Below are 20,862 nucleotides of genomic sequence, written 5' to 3'. Positions count from 1 at the left end.
AATGGCTGTAGCAGAACAATAGTTATTCATTGTACAAAACGATATGCCAGAGGAACAGAGCTGGAGAGAAGGGCAGGGGACATTGAACAAGATGGCAGCTAAGTCACATATTTCAACTAGCAGGAATCCTGCAGCTTGACCATCAGACCAGTAAAACAAAGAAGGAGCTCTTAAAGCAGTTGACCCGGTGGAGGGAATGAGGTTTACACATGACATTTGCAAACTCACCTGGGCCTGGAAGGTCTCCATCTCACTCAGTCTATTTTCTGCAGCTAGCTGCTTCTCCTTAACCTTTATTAGTTCTTCTTCCTTGGCCATCATCTCTTCTTCCTGCCTGCTTACTTGCAAAAGGGGCTTCACCTGAAAGGGAAACCAAGGGAATGAGATGTGTTTCATGAACACAGAAAACATGAAGAAATGCTCTTGTACTTGATGAGCATCCTATTAAACAACATTTTTTGTACGTGTCGTATCTGAAGGACTGACCAATTGTTTTGTCATGAACAATGGAAGACTCACAGAGGACTAGATACCATCTGTTTTGCCAGTAACACCCTCGCCTCCTGCCCAACCTTTCCTCCAGGATGGGATGCATCAGGAAAGGGATGGGTAAATTCCATGACCCCCAAGGACTAAGTAATAACAGCAGGAGATCGATAAAGTTGCAATGCAGGGGAGCAATCCACAGCTCACAGGTAGGTCAATATAAACAATATACAAACACCACCCATCTCTGCAATCCCCCATCAAATAACATTAGAAGTAATTTCACAGGAAGAAGCAACCTCTGCTCTCAACTCTGATTTAGCTGCAAACTCTCCATATTTAAAGAGTAAATCCCATAAATCTAAATTAAAGGATAGTTTCTTCACGTGTTCATTGTCTTTATAAAGATAAAATACATACAAGTCTAACAGCAAGATCAGATCTTAGTGCTTTCATTTTACTTTTACAACTCTAGAGAAAGAGACTGCAAACCACTCCCCTCTAACAATTTTTGACTAGTCAAATTGATTACCAAGTAGTAAGGAACTCGTTGAAGTTGTATACCACCAAAGAAAGCAATCCTCTTCTAGGCATAAAATATCAAAAGATGACTCTGCTTTCCCACAACATTACTTTTACATAGTCTTGCACTTGGTTTATGCAGGCATACTGCATAGATATAAAATTTGTTATGATACTCTCCACCTAAATTAATCAAGGTGTAGCTGCAAGCCAGCCCAATTATAATGGAAATGGGTTTTTTGCTCTGGTTCAACCTGAGAAGCTTAAATCACAACCATACCCTCTTGCCAAAATTACAAAGGAAAAAAAATATATTACCTTGGTGAACAACCTCCACCATTGCCAGTTCCGCAGTTTCAAGTAGGCAGCACAGTTCCTCTGAAGCACTTTCATGGCTGTCAATTGCTGCTGGCGCTTGGCAAAGGCTCTGCAAGAAAAGTGGAGGTCAGACCACAAAGGAACCCACAATGGCATGCAATTCTCTCAACCAAGACCTCTCACAGATACCTCTAGATTGTATTTTTAGAAGGTTCTCTCCTAAAAAAAGCAAAACAAAATTTGCAGTGAACTTCCCCTAGCTTTTTAAGTCTTCTTCTGCTTAGGTAAGACTGATAATCTTTTCCTTTATTCAATTTTCTCTTTATTTAATAAAGTTTTTCCCCAGGGCCTTCTAATCTTAAAAGCCTCATTATTTTCACTTCACACAAGGAGAAGTGAAACAGAGGTGTGTTTTCCTGACAGGTATTACTCTCGTTTTTAGAACTGTACCATTTGCAGACCTATCTAACAGTTTAAGAGAAATCCCTGTACCTCCTGGATCAGTACTGTACTAAGACCTTTTCGTTGTCACATCTGTAGCTTGCAGCTCTTCCACTAAATTTTTCCTGCTGTATAGTGTTCCTACAGAGGGGAACAGACTTTACTGCTCTAGTAGTATGTAAGATAGTAGCACATATAGTTTCTTGCAGGTGCTAGAATTAAGCATTACAGGGATTGGAAAACTGTAAACCAACTATCAGCTGTTACATAAATCCAAAAATAATGGCTCTTCTGACAAAAAAAATAATTGGTAGTCTGTAAAAACAGACTCTCCTCAAAAGAGGAGAAACTTGTACCTGAATAGGACAAGCACATGTTTACAATGTACTTTATAACATACGGTCCTTACTTCCTAGCCAGATAGCCTCTGCAACATGCTTGGAAACCAATAATAACATCTGTGATCTTCAGGTCTCTCTCTTCCTCAAGATGAGCAAGGACTCCAGCTCTGAAAAACACTTTGCTCTGTCCAATTCGGTAAAGGTTGGAATCCAGCTCTAATGCTTTGATCTAAAATGAGAAAAAGAGAAGAATATATCTATTGCACAGACTGCTTCATGTAAAACATCATAGAATACGTGCCTCTCTCCACTGTCAAATACCCCTTCTTCCCCACAATAAGCCACTCTGGCCAGCTAAAGCTGCTAGCTCCTCAAAAGCCCTGTTCCAATTACGGGATTTGGAGCTCAGCCAAGCACAGCATGAAAGAGAGGCAACAAAAGACAGAAAGTCCGATAGAAGGCATTGTTTAATACAACAGCACATCTAGCATCCAGAAATACAAGGATGCAGTGAGGAACATACGCCTCATCCCAAGGGTACTCTTCTTTTCCTACAGGGAACACATCTGTTGATCCTTCCTATTTAATTTTTCCCAGTCCTAATTTTAAAGGAACCCCAACCAACTCTCCCTTCCTTTAAAGGATTTATTGTCCATGCTTATACTAGTTAAGAGGAAGAAAGTATATTCCTTTGAGACAGAATAAAAGGGAATCCCTTATAGTCAAATTCAATTCAGTGTCCCCTAGTCATGAGGCTACAAAGCCAAAGCTTTCCCTTTGAAGCAGGCAGTTCTGCAGAAATTAATGAGAGTCTTCAATGAAAGCACGTGTCATCAGCAGGCCATTACAAAAAGTTTGTTGAAGCTTGTACTTAAAGTACATGTCTAAAGATAACAATGCTTCTAAACATTTTGTCTCCATGAACACTGTTGGCATCTCAAAGTATATACATATGTGGAAACAAAAGGATCCACTTTGCCTATGATTATTAAATCCCATGCTAGTCAAGAGCCTCCAACTGTGAAGCCAAGACACAGCTTTCTGCACCCTCCTTCTCTCAGACAAAACATTTGTCTTTAGATTTTTGGTCTGTGAGTAGAAGACACATTTAACATGCCTATGGAATGCACAACTCCAATTTCCCCACCACATGCATAAAGCTTATTCTATTCAAGTAGAGTTCATAGAATGTCTTACCATCAGAACACAAGCCTGCTTTCCATCCATAAATCCTTTGGGAATTGCATTTGGAGTTAAGATTTCGTATCTGAAGAGTAAAAAGTATCAGATTAGTTACACAGATATTTGAAAAATAAAAAGTGTCAGTAATGAGTTCCTATTGCATTTTGAGTTTGACAGCTTATGGTCTTGTCAAAATTCAAAAAAGTGCACATCTAGACAACAGAATATGAAGCAGTAGTCTCAGATGGGGTCTTCTACCCCTCACCTTAACTACATGCTTAGTAAAGAAGACAAAGATGCTTTGGGGAGGCTTTGTGTCAGGAAATAGCAAGGGACAGATCTTCTCTGCCACTGTTTTGAAAGGCAGTAACAATCTAGTTGCAATAAAGTACTTCAGTTTTCAAACTTATATCTTAACTTTGTCAAGGTAAAGACTAATTTAGGTTCTTTTCCAGTCTTTACCTTTGCCTGAATTCCTGGAATACAACTCTGTTGGGGAAACCCTGGCGACAAATACGGATTCCCTCCAGCACTCCATTGCAGCGAAGTTGATCGAGTACCAAGTGGGGGTCTAGTTTTCCAGCCTAGTGAGGGGAAGGAAAAAAAATTATAAATACCATTAGGGCTTTACAAAAGGGACTTAACACCTCACTTCCCTCCCCCCCCCTTTTTTTTAATATTCTCCTTTACCTTTTTCTCGTGATTGGGAATAATGCAACGGACGAAGTTGGGGTTGGTGTTCCTCAGGGTAGCCATCAGTTTAGCCAGCTGTTCTTTGTAAAGCTGTCCCACAGTTCGGAACATACCCTTCCTGGTCTTAAAGGCTCCTGGCAACGCTGTTTCTGACATACCAGCTACCTGATCCAGCCCAACAATACGGTCAACTAGAGAGAGCACAAGAAAGTGAATTAAGTTCTGCCATAACCAAAGAAAACACTGGAATGTACAAAGAACATCTGGGTAGAACAGGATAAATGAGAGGAGCTGCAGGATCCTTTTTGCTTCATCTCTACACAGATGTTGACTCCTGTACAGAATTTGTGCAGGGATAGGAGCAGGAAGGAAAAAAAGCAACAGCTCACTATAGGAAGTTTGAGTGATGGAATCAAACTTATTCCCAAACATAGTCTACTGGTGCTCTGGAGGGCAGATCTGAAAGAGCAATCTAGAAGTGTGTTTCAGATGCTTCCACTTGCTTAGGTTATAATGAAAAACCAACAACAAATGAAGAGTTCCAGCTGCTAGCCAAGCAGAGTCAATTATTAGTTAACTCTGATCCAGAAGGGGCCACAGCTACAGAAAAAGCTCAATTTGATTCTTTAGTCACAGGCAGAACCGCCGTGACTGGTGATCAGAAAAGCCACATCTACTTGTCAACTGAGCAAACATGGTAAAAGACATGAGAAACACCAAACCTCAGGATACCACTGTTTGAGTTATTTTGGAATACAAGTATTCTATGACTTACAGGCATGAATAATACCACTAGGAGAAAGTCACAACTCCCTGCCCCAACAGTTTCTCCACTATGCCACTGTGACATCCAAGCACTGATGAAGCACTATCGTCTCGATGGGTGGACTGCAAGATCCTTTTTTTCTTTTTAAATAGAAGCCATCTAGATCTGAGAGTAGCATGGGACAGAACAAACTAAAGCATTCCTTTTTCCCATCGCTCTACGACACTGAGATAAATATTCACCTACCCAGCCAAAACCAATTGTATCACTATAAATTCCCACACCCTCAAGGATATTTTCTTAATGGCTTCAAGCTACTAGCTCATTTACTTTCAGTGGTTGGCTGATGGCCACACTCAGGCTCCCAATCTTCACTTCGGAAAATATATAACTTGTGCTCAATTGGCTTCTGATTAAAAAAAACTGTCAAGAGAAATCCCCACAAGTGAAGAAATAAGAAAGGACAGATGCTCTCATTTACAGCTAATGTTAGTTTACTATTGCTCACTTCTAGATCAGCTATTGGAATAGGGTCAAGGTTAACTTAGAAAGAAAAGAAGGTTATGTTACTAGATGACATCACAGGGAAATCCACAGAAGACTGTCCCAGATTCTGTCTGGAACAATCCTCTTAAAAACTTGAGCCCTGCAATCTACATCAAGATAGCAAAAAGGACGGTCACTTGCAACAGAAGATCCAACTGAGAATAATAAATGAGAACTGATCAGCTGTGGTCCAGTTGACATTTCAGTTCCAAAAGGCATGCATGTCAACCTCACACAGCAAAGGCCTTGCTAGGCACAAGTTGCTGATGGCCATTTTTCATGCAGTACAAATGCCTTTGCCAAACTAACTTTTCTTTGAATAATCAGCAGCTGAAGTCAAATCCCAGCACCACAATCGATATTAAACTGAATTTCAGTTTAAACACAGTCTCAGAAATCTTCCTTCCAAATCCTGCAATGAAATACAGCCTTGCTGGCTCTATGTTCAAACAGTTGACAGGGATTTGGTTTTTAGCTGTTCCTATGCAAGACTTGCAGGAGCACCTTTAAGCACCTGAATGTGTCCACGTGTCTTGTATCCACTTGCAAAGTGAGAGTTTTGCTTTAGTTTTACGTCCGTGAGGAGCTACTAGCACAAAGCGAAGGAAATGAACAAGAAAGACAAGCAGGTACGACAAAGGGACAAAGATAAGTTAATGGAAGCATTTCTTGCATGGCTCTAGGATGGCATTACACACGACACAACAGCTGGGTTTCTCAGTCACCTGGTTCTAGATGAAGAATAGGAAAGTGTTGATAGAAATAGGCTCTCTGAACGTTCTGCATCTCTGCAACAGACAGAGACGTCAAAGAAAACCCATGACAGAAAGTGACAGCAACAGTAAGACTCAAAAGCAGATAAACCCAGAGAAGATAGAGTAAAATACTGAACAACACTGCAGCAAGAACACACTAGTTGCAGGACTGAAAACCTAGATTCAACCTCAGATCTTATGTTTGAGTATTGCAGCTAAGTAAACTACTGGGACGCATTAGCGCGTACATATTTTATCCTAGCATTCTTGATTTGGAAAAATAATTGCTATATACGCAGTAAGCTTAGTGCAAGTTGATGTATGTGAGCCTTTCTCTTGAGTTAGAGTGATTTTTTAATGCGATACCATGGTATAAGCAAAGGATGTACCAGATAACTCTCATCTTGGTGGCTTAGTTTTCAAGGAAAAAAGCAACACGGGTTGCAACAGATTTTTGGTGATCCAAAAACTCTTCCATGTAAAAAGGGAAGAGAAAACATATAAGATTAATTTTAATTACATACCATCTTTCCACAACTCAGACACAAACTTATCCGACGACTGGTGGAGAAGAGTAGCTATGTTATCATTCAGTGGATCCATGTTCTTCATCAGCCACTCATCTGCTTTATAATCCACCTGCAGAAGATAAACATGTCAAGAAACTTTCTGCAGCACAGGATGCACTAAGTCATGCAAACTCTAAAAAAGCAGCATCAAGGTTTGCATAATCGACAGATGACTTAATCATTCTTGGATTTGTCATCTGAGCAAGCACACCTACAAATTCCATACCCTAACAAACTGCTGAATGTTCTGTTCTGTCAGTAAAGGGAATGGATTTGCAATACCAGTGTGCATCACCCTGAGCGTGAATCAAAACACAACTGTATCACCATATTTGGTGATGAAGTCTTGATGCAAGGTTTATAAAAAGTATCTCCAATCTCAACAAGTCAAAAGAGAACATACTTAAATTGTTGTCAGTTTGTTGTGTCTTCAGCTACACATATATAACTTGCAGGCAAATCTCTTTAGGCTCTGTAAGGTCCACAGCTATGGGACAGCTTTGTGGGGTTCCCCACTGGTTTCCCATGTTCTCCCATACTTAGCCACTTTGGTAAGTAGCCATTTCTAAGAAACAGTAGCTAAGCAGTGGAAAATACAGCAGATATTATTTGTGTTCACATTTTAGCTACAAATTCTTTACCTTGCCAGCATAATGTATGATACAGAAGTCAGCTTTGTCTTTCAGCTGTTTTGGCTTCTGAAATTTGGGGTGGGTGCCTTGTTCTTGTACAACTTTTTCCACAAAGCTTTTGTCTGTTGCTTTTGGGAACCAGCACTCTTCATCCAGCAGGGCCAGTATACCAGGTGGGCCAGCCTTAAAAGGAGGAAAATATCAAATCATCATTAAGTACTTGACTACATCAATGATTAACACCTTTCAATGGCTAGGAAAAAAAAAAGGACACTTATACTTGATTCCTATCACATTCACCTGTTCTGTGGTATCAGAATAGCTACTGTCATACTAATAGAAATTATTAATAATATCTCAAGATCCTCATCTGAAATCTGATCATCTTTATAGACGGTCTCTTTCATGACATTTCTCTCAGTGACACAACTAGTGCAGCCATTTCTTGCTGCTCAAGAGTAGGAGAACAAGCTTCTTACCGGCTTCTCTATGAGGTCAATGCAGGGCTGCAGATCCAGGCCAAAGTCAATGAAATTCCACTCTATGCCCTCCCTCTGGTACTCCTCTTGCTCCAGAATGAACATGGTGTGGTTAAAGAGCTGCTGCAACTTTTCATTTGTGTAGTTGATACACAACTGCTCAAAGGAGTTCAGCTAATGGAGAAAAAAGATAGAAAGAAATTTGAACCGTTGCGTTTGAGGATGCATCTACTATTCCCTTAGCAATAAAGATCACATCTAGAGTTCAGCAACTCTAAGCTAGTGTTCTGTCAAATCTCTGGGGTGGACAGCCCTTTGGCAATAACCCCTCTTGCTTATGAACTGTATTTCCTGTCACATGCTGCTGCATCACTGCATCAGTCCCCAGGGAAATTCTCACACACTGTTCCTCATTCTTCGCAGAAGAACGTTCAGTTGTAAACAGCAGCAGAATTACTGCAGCTACTTAACCCAGGAGCAGAAAAGCCTCCGGTTTTCTCACAAACTTAGAGCTGGAGCATCCTCTTCATATCATGAAGAGGCAATGGAAGCCTGAGGACAGATTCGTAACAGTGTATGGACTGTAAAGTCTCTTTTTAACCCTCACATATAAAATCAGAATGAGAAAAGTGAAGGAAACTTCTTCAACACATCCTGATTTCTTCAAACTGTATGGATATGGTTAATAACCAAGGATGTACTTTCATGTTAGACCATACTTAATCTAATGCAGCTGCTGGACAGAATGGTTCTCTTCTACTTCCTCCATCTTCCAGTAATTCCTAACCATGCATTTCCACTCCCTTCACATTTTCATGAGATCCAGTAAACCATTAAACCAAAGGTAGAGTTAGATCAACAACCTGATCAGAGAGAAACAAAGCAACTTTCCCGTGGCTTAGTTTTCTACTCCATGAATAAATTGGTCCAATTAACCTTGCAGCTGCACGTGAGCTAGATTCAACATAACAAAGGTCGACAGGAGTTGTCTGGCTGGGATAATGGGGATGGCAGGACAGATCTTTTCTGGTGGCAGCCTGTGATTACTCCAGACTAAGCATAAAGCAACGCCACATTCTGAAATTATAGTTTCACAGACAATGATTTGGCCTAACAGTTCACTGCCACCTATAGAGGGAGCTCTCACTTCCCCTTTTCCACCTCTCCCTCAACTTTCCTTCAGCTGTTCCTCTGCCACATTTATCTTGCATCAACTTTTGTGCTCAGATCCCCCTTTACAGACTAACTCAATTATAAGCCACCCTAAGAAAAAAATAAATTTCTGCAGTGCTAGAGAGGTGAACAGTATGAGAAAGTGCAGCCAGGAACAGGAGAGTGGAAAAGGTGGAAGATCACCCCTTTTCTTCAAGAAACTGTTACATCAGTTTAGCTATATGTGGAAAAAAAAAAATCTGATCCCCAATTTTCACACTTCTCACAGAATGGAGAATACACAGGTCAGAATATGTTGATTATCTTTTGGTCTACCCTGTCTTTGTCTTTCCAAAGGTCAGCAGCAGGAAGAATTTCTAACAATTATTTATGATGTCAATAGGTTTCAGTGGATTATCTTTTATATGTTTTGGGACAGACTAATAGGACAAAACTTTAAGTCCAGTGGTGATCCATAACTCTGTGACATTTTTAAAGACTTTTTTTATAGGTTAGCAACCTCCTACTTAGTCATTTTGTTCTAGAGAGAATCACGAACATCTGAAACTATGAAGTTAAAATAATTCTGATGCGCATGACAAATATAAAGTAATGAGATAAAATATTTGCAGAATATGCAAAATAAGAAAGAATACATTATTAAGTAACCTGACAATTCATATTGGCAGGGATCTCAAATAAAAGCAGAATATACATTCTTTCCAAAACTATTGTATTTTCTTCCAGTTTTAAAGCAATTTCCCTCAGTGGTCCTTGTTCCGTGGTAAACTGTGCTGAGTGCAAGGACCTGACGTCTCCTTACCTCAAAAATCTCAAAGCCAGCGATGTCCAGAATCCCAATGAAGGATGCACCCTGTCGCTTGGTCTTATCCAATGCCTTGTTGATACGCATAACCAGCCACCGGAACATACGTTCATAAGTGGCTTTAGCCAGAGCCTCAATGGCAAAGTCAGCCTAAGCAGAACAAAGACAAAGATCATAAGTTGCATTATAATCCAAAGGTGCAGATTACATTGTTTTGACATATAATTGCCTAACTGTAGTCTGAGATCATCTCTCCACTACTGAACTCACTGAAGAAAGTTCATTTCATAGATTATTCCCAATAAAAAGCAGATGGCACAGCGATACTCCATGAACAGGCGTGAAGAATTTCTCATTAAATTAGCATGTCAAAGACACCTTTCAGGATCCTGTCTATTGGAAAAACCAAAGACTAGTATTCAAGAAAGAAAAAGTGACACCCAGTCCCTTCCAAACTAATACAGCACATTTACATATGACCAAAGAAAACCATTAGAATTATTTTGCAATTTAGGATTTGTGAAATTTACTTCCCCCCCCTCAACGCTGCTACCCTATGATTGACACAAAAAATAAAATACACAGTAAATGTCAAAACAGAAAGGCAGTTTTTGACTATTTCTACATTTCACTCTCTTCCCAATCCCTTTCATGTTATGGCAGCATGTTTATATACACTGAAAATAATGATGTTTTCAAATAACGATGAGTTTATGAAAAAGCCATGCAGGGAGTAAGCACAGAGGTTTTGCTCCTTTTAGGAAGCTACTTGTTCCTAGTTCAGGTTTCATTTAGAACAAGCAGAACAGTCTGATTCAAGACTATTAAGAAACATACAATCAGTTTCAAGGGTGAGCCACAAGTTCTTCCACCCTAGCAGCTGACCTATTCAAAAATGATGTTTTCTATATTACAGCAACTTGAAAATGTCATCCTTGCATAGAGCACTGAAGCAGCTTACTCCACTGGGACAGACAGTTACTAAAATTATGGGAATTGCACTCTCATTTTTTCCTCAGATCAGAAAGAGCGTTACAGGGGCAGGGTGACTTCTGTTTTTATACAGATCAAGAGAGCTAATACTAGAAGTAATGCAGATGTTACTTCACTCAAGTATGGTTGCCATACATTGCTGCCATGAAGATGACTATTAAATGCTATGGAAACTTTTTACGCATTTGTTAGCTTTGCAGCAGCAAAATTAAAGACAAAAGTACTCATTCACTTATACAGAATGCATACCTGTTCTTTGGTCTGAGCTTTCTGGACATAATCTCGTCCCACTTTGATACGAGGAGTCAGGATACCTCTGGTGAAATCCGTCACATTGATACCCAAAAGATGAGACACTTTCTGAGCAGCTAAAGAGAGGAAGAGGAAACAACAAACATATTAACTTTCTTGTTGTTATTGCTTTTCTTAAAGAAAAAGAGAAAGAAAATCATTCCTGCAACTGTATTCCCAAGAGAGTCGTGAAATTGCTTTTAAAAAGCCATTAAGTGAAGAGCAGGTTAATGAGACAAAGAAAGTTATCTTCAAGAAGAAGAAAATCTCCCCTAAAAACTCTTGCTACACATACTAGAGGTTAATGAGTTTCTTTGGAAACCACAGGAGTAAATTTGACACAGTATTCTCATAGTGCTAAGTCATAACCTGGAAGCTTCAGAAAGTTCAGTCTACAATCAATTTAAAGATACCACAAGCGACTGACTTCTTAATCAAGCTAATTGCATTGTCTTCATCTACTAATTAGTTTTCGAGGCCACTCTTCCTATTTCAGATTACAACTCTACTTCAGATTAAAGAGCCAGAGAAATCAAATAGCTTACTCTCCTCCCCAAGATGCCAGTTAAAGCATGTTTTCTATAACAGCCCAAAATATAAACACTTGAAGAGCAATTAGCCACCTCTTACACTTCTGCAGTATATCTAGAATGATACTCTAAGGTAAGTCTACACTCTACATATTCCAGTAGAGTAATCCTTTTCATCTGGTCACCATCAAGTGTACTTCCTGCCTATGCTTGTCACAAGAACAGTGCCACATTCCTGCCCATGGGTGGCTGCAAACCCATGCATGGTAAAACAGTATGTTGGTTGTGGTTTTTTTTTGGTTTTTTGTTTTGTTTTTTTAATATTTGTATGAAGGAGAATGCCAGCTCCTTTGACAAATAATTCACCTGCAGAAAAATAGGACTGCAGCATTCCTTACAAACTGTAATTTATTTTTCTACTTGCAAGAACTTCCTGTAGGCTTTTTTCTATGGGGCTTTCTTTGGGGTGAGGACAGGAGATAGGTTACCTGTATTGTCTGGCATAGAGGCTTGGTCTGTGTTGCGCTCCTTCTTGAAGACTATGTTGCCAAGTTGAAGAACACCTGAGATAACCTTCAGCAGACCTTTTGAAACAATAATAGCTCAGTGTCAGACATCAGCAAAAGCCCTGATATGACCTAGTTAACCATGTCAAAAGGCAAGTGGCTTCTCTCAAAGATCTACTCGGAATCGGGGAAAAAACACCACACGTAAGTAATTTGTCTATGACTCCCATTCTGGGCACAGGACTTTCCCTGTCCCTCCAATGCAAGACTATGCAGCCTGGGAACTTAACCATTCTCAACTTCACTACAGCAAAGCTGGAGACAAGATCCAGGGCCATGCCCCGTTTTACAACATTCACATTTTTTGTGAAGATGTTTGTTCTTTGTCAGAGGGCCAAGATCTGCCATTTTTTCAATGATTACTGTTAAACGCAGGAAAGAAACAGTTACTAGGAGTACAAACCAATTAAGGGAAAGAAAATTATATTCCTTTAACCTCATATTACTTTCAGCTACCTGACCAAGGTCTGTAGTCCATACAGACATACATTACAGTTACAATATATGAAGGGCAGCAGGATGTGAGCAAAAGTGCCTATGCCATAATTATTGCTAATCACATGCTGAATCATCCCACCCTTTGTTACATGATGTATTCATGTTCTTTGATCACTGCACATCACAAAAGCAGCATCAGATGCTAGGACAGGAAAAAGAATTTCAGTGTCACAGCATCAATTCAATTTTTACCACATATCAATCAAAGCTCACTGCATAGCAGCTTCTAGTTGCCTTGAGCAGAGTAAACTGCCAGTCACTTGCAAAGAGATCTTGGGCCAGCAATTTTTTAATCCCCTAATTTCTACCTATTACAGAAACAGCTCCTTTAAAACAGTATCATTTTGATGGCAGAGCAAACAAAGGCTCCACAGATTCTGTATCAGGACTAACAAAAGAGAAGCATGTATGCTCACAGTGACGCGTTTTGAAATCCAGTGTTTTGGCAGCTGAAACTGGAGTCCTGGCACTTGGACATACACCTTGTTTTGATGGTGTCTCATAGATAAAATAGATAGCATTTAGAGGCTACATCAAAACTAAGCAAGCTTACTGGCCAGCCAGTTACTCTATGTATTTTTGTTTTCAGCCTAAAGGAACATTAGTACACTTCACACCTTGAACGGCAAGAACAAAATACTAAAGTTATCTTTGCTGCAGTGGTTGGAACCAATAGCTCATCCATGTGGCAGCAAAGACATGCCCTAGAGCATACGTAAAAAGAAACTCAAAAAACAGAGCGTAGCAGGTCATCTGAATGAGAAATTGGGCTGGCAATTATTTAATTCTGTTTAGGCAAACATGTCTTCACCTCCATATAGCAGTTTCAGTCTCAGATGACTCAGGATTTCAAGAATAGTATTAAGTTATGAATAACAAAAGAACGTATTTATAGCAGACTGGACTGTGAAGAGCAATAGCTAAGGCATAGGCACATATTCCCTACAGCCACAAGAGCTACAGCATCCAGCAAAAGAAGCAGTGATGTTTAAAAAAAAATGGATGCTTGCAATATATGGGAAAAAAGTCCTATTTTATAAGATCTTATACATTTAGAAACTGAGATTGGGCAGAACACTGGTTCCCAACCAGTAAGGAAGGTTATAAATGACTGGTGAGTAAGCATCCCTGCATTTTGTGCTGGCTGCATAAAAGGCACTATAACCAGGCCATTCTCAAAGTACTAATCCAGCACCGGCTGGATTTGATACTTAAAAGGCATTATTTAGGAAGTGGGGGAGCACTCATATCTTGGAAGTATTATTCATAAACTGGATAGATAGCCCTCAAACTGGGAACAAAAACAGCAAACAGAAGTTCGTTTTTGTTGGCTGTTTCACTTCTAAGATTAACTGTGTTGGTACATCCTGAGGTGGGTCACTCCAAAGCTACTACGTTCATCGCTTGCACACTGTTCACGCTTTGTGGTGGGGGGAGAGTTAGGAGGAGGGGGAAAACAAGCAACAACAACAACAAAAAAATCACCCAAGAATGAAACCAAAAATAAAGCTCCAGAAAAATGCAATCTGTTCCCTCCTTCATTTCCTCCCTTCAGAGGAGTCATACCTATCTGCTCTTCATCTGGGATGCCCATGATCCTCATTGCTTCCATGGTCTCCTGAAACATATCTTTGTCTTGCTGACCCGGGATTGTAACGTGCCCATTGGAGAGGAAGCGATACTTGTTGTAAGGCTCCAGGAGCAGATCAGCTTAGGAAAAAAAGGAGAAAGAAGTTACTACGGCTTGCTTTTTTTAAATATATATATATAAATAGACAAGCTACCACTGAGAGTAAATTTCTGACTTGCACATGCTAGCAGATGCTGGAGGAATCGGAGATTAAGATCAGTTTTACTAACAGATGAACATTTTTCTGCTTTATTTCTTTCAATTCCCTCTTCTAGAATACTCCACCAAAGAAGTGCCAATCATCATTATGCCCTAAGTGTATAAAAAGCACAGATAACTTGAAAGTAAATTTGCTTTCATTTTCAGATACCTCACTTGTTTCAAGTCATGGGAAGGTTAGTATGTAGCTCTTGAAATAGTAGCAACTATGAGAAAAGTCTTCTCCTTCTGTTGTTCCTCCAGATCAATTTGCCGCTCTCATACAACATGGACTCCAACTACTAAAGAACAGATTAGGCTGAGGCTTTAAAGCTAGGTGCATCCTAGACTTCTAGATTGCTTAAGCGCCAGACACTTTGCTCCATTCAATTAAACACTGAGTACATCACTGTAGGACCATTCCTGCACTAGAAGGGTTTACATCATACAAGACGAGACTAAACACAGGACAGCGATTTAGATAAGGAAGGGTGTAGAGTCATTGCTGGCAAGGAAACAAGTACAGGAAGGAACCAGAGAAGCAAGTTTTCAGGAACTGAGAAGTGTAGAGGGAAGGCAAAGGGATAGGTGCACGTGCAGAAGAGGAGGAGGAGTGACCATACCTAAAAGGGAGAGGCAAGGAACTACGAAGGAACAGGTGCTAGCATACAAGTGTTTTGGACCCTCTGCCACAGTGCTGAGGAACCCCATAATTAAAACAACAATCAAACTTACTCTTCAGATGTTCCCCTGCCCCAGACAGCAGGTAGTAAAAGATGTGGAAGGTTCTCTCCTCCTTGGCTTGACGGATTGCACGTGACTTCTCCAGGAGATCTTCTGAGAGTCAAGGCATATGGCAGGACGTACAAATCACTTCCTATTCTATGGCAGGAGGAAAACTAGCAGTACCTGATGTTCCTATGCCCATTAACATGGGTATTGATTTAGCAATCATTATCAGCCAACAACCCACTGAGCTTCTGGTCTCAGTTCCCTGAACCTCTGACTGATGGCTATGATATGAGAAACTGAACTGATAAACAGAGAAATAGTGGCCAACTATCTATACTTGCCCTGCACAGAAGTGAGTATGGCTTGTGAAATTCCACAGCTATTCATCTTATTGTGGTTTGTTGCTATCTCAGCCTCCTATGATTAGAACTCATTCACTCAGAAGAGATTTCCACCACAGTCACAAAATGCGATATGAAGAAACGGGAGACTACAACAGTAATCTTGCTAGCATACATTAAAGTGCCTCCTGACACATTCTCAATCTGGCAAACACAAGTAAGGTCTGATGAGATTGCTAAGCATCATTACTGCCACACTCTATAGCCTGTAACTTTTAAGTGGCTACAGAAAGGATACAGGTCTCAATATTGGCTCCAACAATGTAGCCGTTGACATCAAAGTTGATTCTGATGAACTTGCCCTGAGAGGAAGATATTAGTAATAACATTAGTATTCACTCTGTGCATAACAGCAGTGAGCAGCAAAGGCAAATCTGGTGTTTTTAATCCAGGAAAGGAAATTTAGAACAGGTCAGGCAAGTTTTATGCAAAACATAAGGTCAGCCAGTAAGCAATGCCTGCTGATCATGACAACGATTTAACAAACAAGACACCAAATACTTACCTGTAAATAAAGACAGGCAGCCTACAATTCAGCTTAATTATGGTTTGACCTAGGTTTCCCACAACCAAAGCATTTTCAGTTTCATGCACTATACATTTTGGATAGTTCTCCCTCCCTCAACCAGCATCAACCATTTCCATTTAGCTCCAGCTCTGGCTTCTCAGTCTGTCTCTCTGCCACTGTCTACCTCTCCAGATCAAACAAAATAAAGATCCCTGTTTGCTTGACAGGATAAAACTGACCATAATAAATTTAGAATAATAATTGGTGCAGATGACTTCTCCATACTAGAAACCTATCAGCAGCATTTTCTGGATAATTCACTGAATGAAATTCTCTTCCCAGATTAATTTGAGGTATGTCTCACAGACAGTTGCCCTATCCCAGGATAGCAATTCACCCAAAAGCATAACAAGTCCTTCCCCTGGAAAATTAAGGATATTGGCAACCATACTGGATAGTAATACTCACAAATCTGGACGAGTTGTCATTCTTTACTGTCTTGGCATTTCCAAAGGCCTCCAAGATGGGATTAGCCTGGAGTAACTGTCTTTCTAGTTCTCCCTAGAGGGAAATCAGAAACGAATCAAGTAGGTAGCAGTCTGCTGCATTATGCCTGGGTCAAACCAGCACTGGAGTTTCAATTCACACTAGCTTGGCATGTTGTAGAGAAGCCATTTTAAACCTTAGGAGATGATCCCTTAAACCTTCAGAAGGAGACTCATCAGTTATCTGGGTAAAACACGCATTCGCAAAAACACTTTATTCCCTTCTTCAACACAAGGGTGTCCCAGTGCTGTCTTTCTGTTAAAAGGCAGCCTTTTAAAGCCACTTGGCCACAGCATCCCACAGACTTCCCAGGATCAAAAACATCATTCCATCCAAGATCAGGCCCCCATTGCAGAAACGTCTTGCCATCTAGGCAGGAAGAGTGGAAAAAAAAAAGCTTTCTTGCTACTGTGCGACAGCTCTGAACTCTGCTACTAGTAGGTTAAGAAGTTAGTCTGGAAAGATCTAGTGTTTGCAAAAACAAAACAAAAACAACAACAAAATTGCACTAGGAGTCTAGGTCTTCCACAATACAAACAAGCAAAAACCTCCTTTGTAAGGAGGCACACAAAAAAAGGAGAATTAGTGGTATCCCACAAACTGCATGATCGCTTGCATTCTACTGCCATATTTGCACACCCCTCCTACCCTCCAGGAACACAAAATGCTGGAGCTGCAGGAAAAAAAAAAATCAGAACCTTTATCCCTGCCAAGTGCTAGATCACTGGAGCATATACACCTTTCCCTTCAGGCTCTAGATGCCTCTCTCTTTGCTTTTAAAATCACATGTCCTCTGTGTTAAGGGTGTGGAGTTTGCATATTTCAAGACTAGCTGAAAAACTTCTAGAAACAGCAAACGATGGTTTAGATTAATATTTCTCTTTTTTAGCAGTTATCGCTACATACTCAAGACGTTCTGTGCATGAGAGATGGAAACTGAGTTTGATCTGTGAAAACTGGAATGGCAGGGACAAAAATAGTTAAGGGTATTTGTAAAGGAAAATTGTTCCAATTCATTTTTGAAGTGTTTTATAGAACAGGTCGGTCCTTACACTGTCCCTCTAAAAATACATATTAAAAAAAACAGCACTTTTTATTGCATAAATATAAAAAAGGAGTACAACAGAAACCAAAGAAAGAACTAAACTGTTTCTAACTTCCACAATCACCTCACTTCATGCCTGCAAAGTGCAGCACCAAACAAGACTGAGTCCCTGCAGAACTGCAGACATACAGAAGAGGCAGCTGCTGCAAACACTTTCATTCAGAGTGGAAGTATACATAACAAGGGGGTTAGCCCTGGGAAGGCAACCTAAGCTAGGACATCTGCCCTCTCACAACAGAGCCAGTGTGTAGTTTTGTAAAGAGAACACCCTGAAACCAGGGTTCAGTCCCTGAAATTGGGTAGCAGCCACATTTCCCCCTCCTATCCTGGCACATGTAATGATGACAGAACACTTTCCCTCACCCACTTCTTCCTCTCCACCCTGCAGTGAAGTCCCTGCCCTCTCTTTGTGACTTTGATCTGTTGCTGTGCAAGTGAGAAGTTTCAACAACCTAACATTTAAACCCAACTAACAAACAAAGGGGAAGAAGATCAAAAAGCTCATTTTTTCTCTAAACAGAAGTCAGGCTGAATCTGTTTTAGTAATTTGGCTAAAAATAAAACTAAGGTCATGCTTAGCTACACAAAGATCAAAAGTTTATCAGAAATTTTCACTAATGAACCTCCTGTTAATAACTCCGCAAGAGAATGTTATTAGTGTCAAGTAGGTATCGATAAACCATAGTTCAGAAGTGATTAGGTCTCTTGAACTACCATGGTAGCAACAGGTATAAGACAACGCCAGCTCAGAGCATACGGCAATACAGAGCTGTAAGGAAAGGAGCAGGCGAAAGATTCGGTCACATCATTACTTCTCAAGACTTGCCTTAGCCCTGTGATACAGCAGGAAGACCAAGTTCTTAGCGTGCCCTGGCAACGGCACATAAGATGAAGTGCTTGGAATTACTGTGATGTATCCATGCACTGTACACTGTCTTTGCTTAAAAATACAACCCCATTACGTTTAAAATTCTATAGAAGTTTGTGTTTTGGTTGTTTTTTAAACTTAAATGTTGACAATCACCTTTCATTGAAGTAAGAGACTTCTTTATTATTATACAATGGGTAATTTTCAAAGCAAAAACTGAGTACAACAAAGCTGTCTAGAACAAGCTCTCTAGAAATTAATGTTCCTATCTGCTGCTAATTTTCTGACACCTGTAATTGCTAATCTTTGACCTGAAACATTTTTTAACATCTGGCATACATTTGAAGTATATAGAATATTCCTCATGAAAGCAGAATCAATAACAGCCACTGGCTGCTAGTTTTCCAACTGGCGGTTGAGCAGCGCACACTCTTTGGTATGCTCTGTTTTCACTGCTCCGAAGTTACAACACCTATTTAAAGCAATTAAAATCCTTGACATCTATCTTGTACTCTGAATTTCTTTTTTCTCACCTCATACAATTTTTGGAAATATTTCTGTGCAAGAGAGAAGTTTTGCCAACTACTTCTTCTTCAGAATGTAGAGACAAGCATCCAGAAATCACAGCTACCTTTCACAGCATGAAATTTCTATCCAAAAAAAGTTAAAGATGTTGTTTCCCTTACTTTTTCTGCCCCCCCCCCCAGTTATTTGCTTTTAAACACTTCAGGGATTTGCTTTTGCATTCTTCTCCACAAACACAAGAGATTCTCAAATAACTGGATCCCAATAATACTGGGTTGGTTGGGGAATGAAGAGAGAGCATCGATAACCCAACCTTCATTACAAAGATTTAAGCATTTGCAACCACTATGCATGAATTCGTGATCAGCTGTGAACATTCTCATCTTGAAAAGACTACTATGTGATTTAACAAGTCAGTAGAGGAACAGAGACTGAAAAATGGGAAATCATGAATCCTAACTTCCATAAATAAAGTCTGACTAAGTGAAAAAGTATTTATGTAATTCAATTCAGTAGGCTCCAAAAGCAACTTTAACGTGCTTAATATTCACACCATGCAGCTAAAAGCTATTAAGCTGAATATACTAATGCATTGGGATTAGTGGAAGCAGCCACTGCCTCCAAAACAAAAGCACTGGAAATAAAGCATATGCTTTATATAAATCAGATTTTGCTCAGATACTTGAAAAACAGGAGCTTACGCTCAAAACTTCTGTTAGAAGACAGTCAAGAAACCTTCCTGGCAAAAAAAGCTCCACTACTTCCTATACCGTCACTAACAAAGTTCCATGCTTAGTCTTGCTAATCAGTGCCAGCAGTGGGTTTTCTGTCTTGCAGCATAACGGCTTGACACTATTATATTCTATCCCAAAGAATAAATCTGCTGTGACCCCAGATCCTCAAAAAACATTAACGTATAATGCCTCATAATCTGGTTCCCTGCTTAAGGTTTGTAAAGAATTGTTGCACAGAGCACTCATTACCACGTAACATTTAAGGATCCAGATCTAAGTCCTCTCTGGTAAGGCCAGTGCTACTGTTTAACCACAAAAGTGAAGTAACACATGAGCTGCAGGACTTCTCAGAAGAACCTTTGAAAAATCAAACTAGAGCAAATCACCAGCAAGCCCAACTCAGGACTGTTTTGTTCTCCTATGCAGATCTTTGTCCTGCTTAGGTAGTAGAAATTTTGCGCAAGGATGCACAGTGGAAGAATACTTAGCTCAAGCCCATGATTCTATTTTCCACAGTTTAAAAAAAGAAAAAGAAAAAAGGAGAATGTTGCTAAATACAGCTACCGACAGACCATGGAAAAAGCCTTCATATGTCTCAAAGTTTGGCACGTAGAAAGGCTTTTTTTTGGTTGCATTCCAGAAGTTACTTATTAGAATGTGTGCACACAAACATAGTATGCCTGCGCGTAGGGATGCCTTCTTATTCATATACTCTACACACATAAAATATGCCTACACATTAAGCTACTACAGAAAAACTTTTATGTAGAGATACAGTGGATGCACTTGGCATCTGGCTTTTATTACATGGCTCACCAGTGAACATTTCCAATGTGTTCAGCACTGGCTAACAAGCTCACTGTCTTGAAACACCCCGTCTGGAGGGCAGCCTTCCTTACCGACCTCTCTCTGCAACCTACAGCCATATCTCACTGCTGGGAATAGAAAGCTAAACGCCAAGCTACATATATCTTACTAGGAACACCACACATGCTAGATATTCATGGTTCTAGGAAAGCCTGGTCCAGT

At 40.0% G+C, this 20,862-nt stretch overlaps 1 protein-coding gene across 1 annotated transcript in view; it reads right to left on the bottom strand.

Moving 5' to 3' along the window:
- MYH9 (myosin heavy chain 9) overlaps nt 1-20,862 on the bottom strand; it is a 69,332-nt gene that overhangs the window by 15,624 nt on the left and 32,846 nt on the right. Inside the window, exons 6-21 of the mRNA XM_048048293.2 lie at nt 16,524-16,616; nt 15,786-15,849; nt 15,150-15,248; nt 14,153-14,296; nt 12,011-12,106; nt 10,951-11,069; nt 9,706-9,858; nt 7,731-7,904; nt 7,261-7,434; nt 6,575-6,689; nt 3,981-4,174; nt 3,753-3,874; nt 3,306-3,375; nt 2,177-2,337; nt 1,327-1,435; nt 229-360 (exon numbers count right to left, since the gene is read on the bottom strand). Of these exons, the coding sequence (XP_047904250.1) occupies nt 229-360; nt 1,327-1,435; nt 2,177-2,337; nt 3,306-3,375; nt 3,753-3,874; nt 3,981-4,174; nt 6,575-6,689; nt 7,261-7,434; nt 7,731-7,904; nt 9,706-9,858; nt 10,951-11,069; nt 12,011-12,106; nt 14,153-14,296; nt 15,150-15,248; nt 15,786-15,849; nt 16,524-16,616 (2,019 nt within the window). The remainder of the gene's footprint in view (nt 1-228; nt 361-1,326; nt 1,436-2,176; nt 2,338-3,305; nt 3,376-3,752; nt 3,875-3,980; nt 4,175-6,574; nt 6,690-7,260; nt 7,435-7,730; nt 7,905-9,705; nt 9,859-10,950; nt 11,070-12,010; nt 12,107-14,152; nt 14,297-15,149; nt 15,249-15,785; nt 15,850-16,523; nt 16,617-20,862) is intronic.

Source organism: Anser cygnoides, chromosome 1 (assembly GCF_040182565.1).
Source record: "Anser cygnoides isolate HZ-2024a breed goose chromosome 1, Taihu_goose_T2T_genome, whole genome shotgun sequence".
NCBI classification, from domain to species: Eukaryota; Metazoa; Chordata; class Aves; order Anseriformes; family Anatidae; genus Anser; species Anser cygnoides.
The sequence above is the reverse complement of the archived record's forward strand: the minus strand, read 5'-3'. Positions and strand labels throughout refer to the sequence as shown.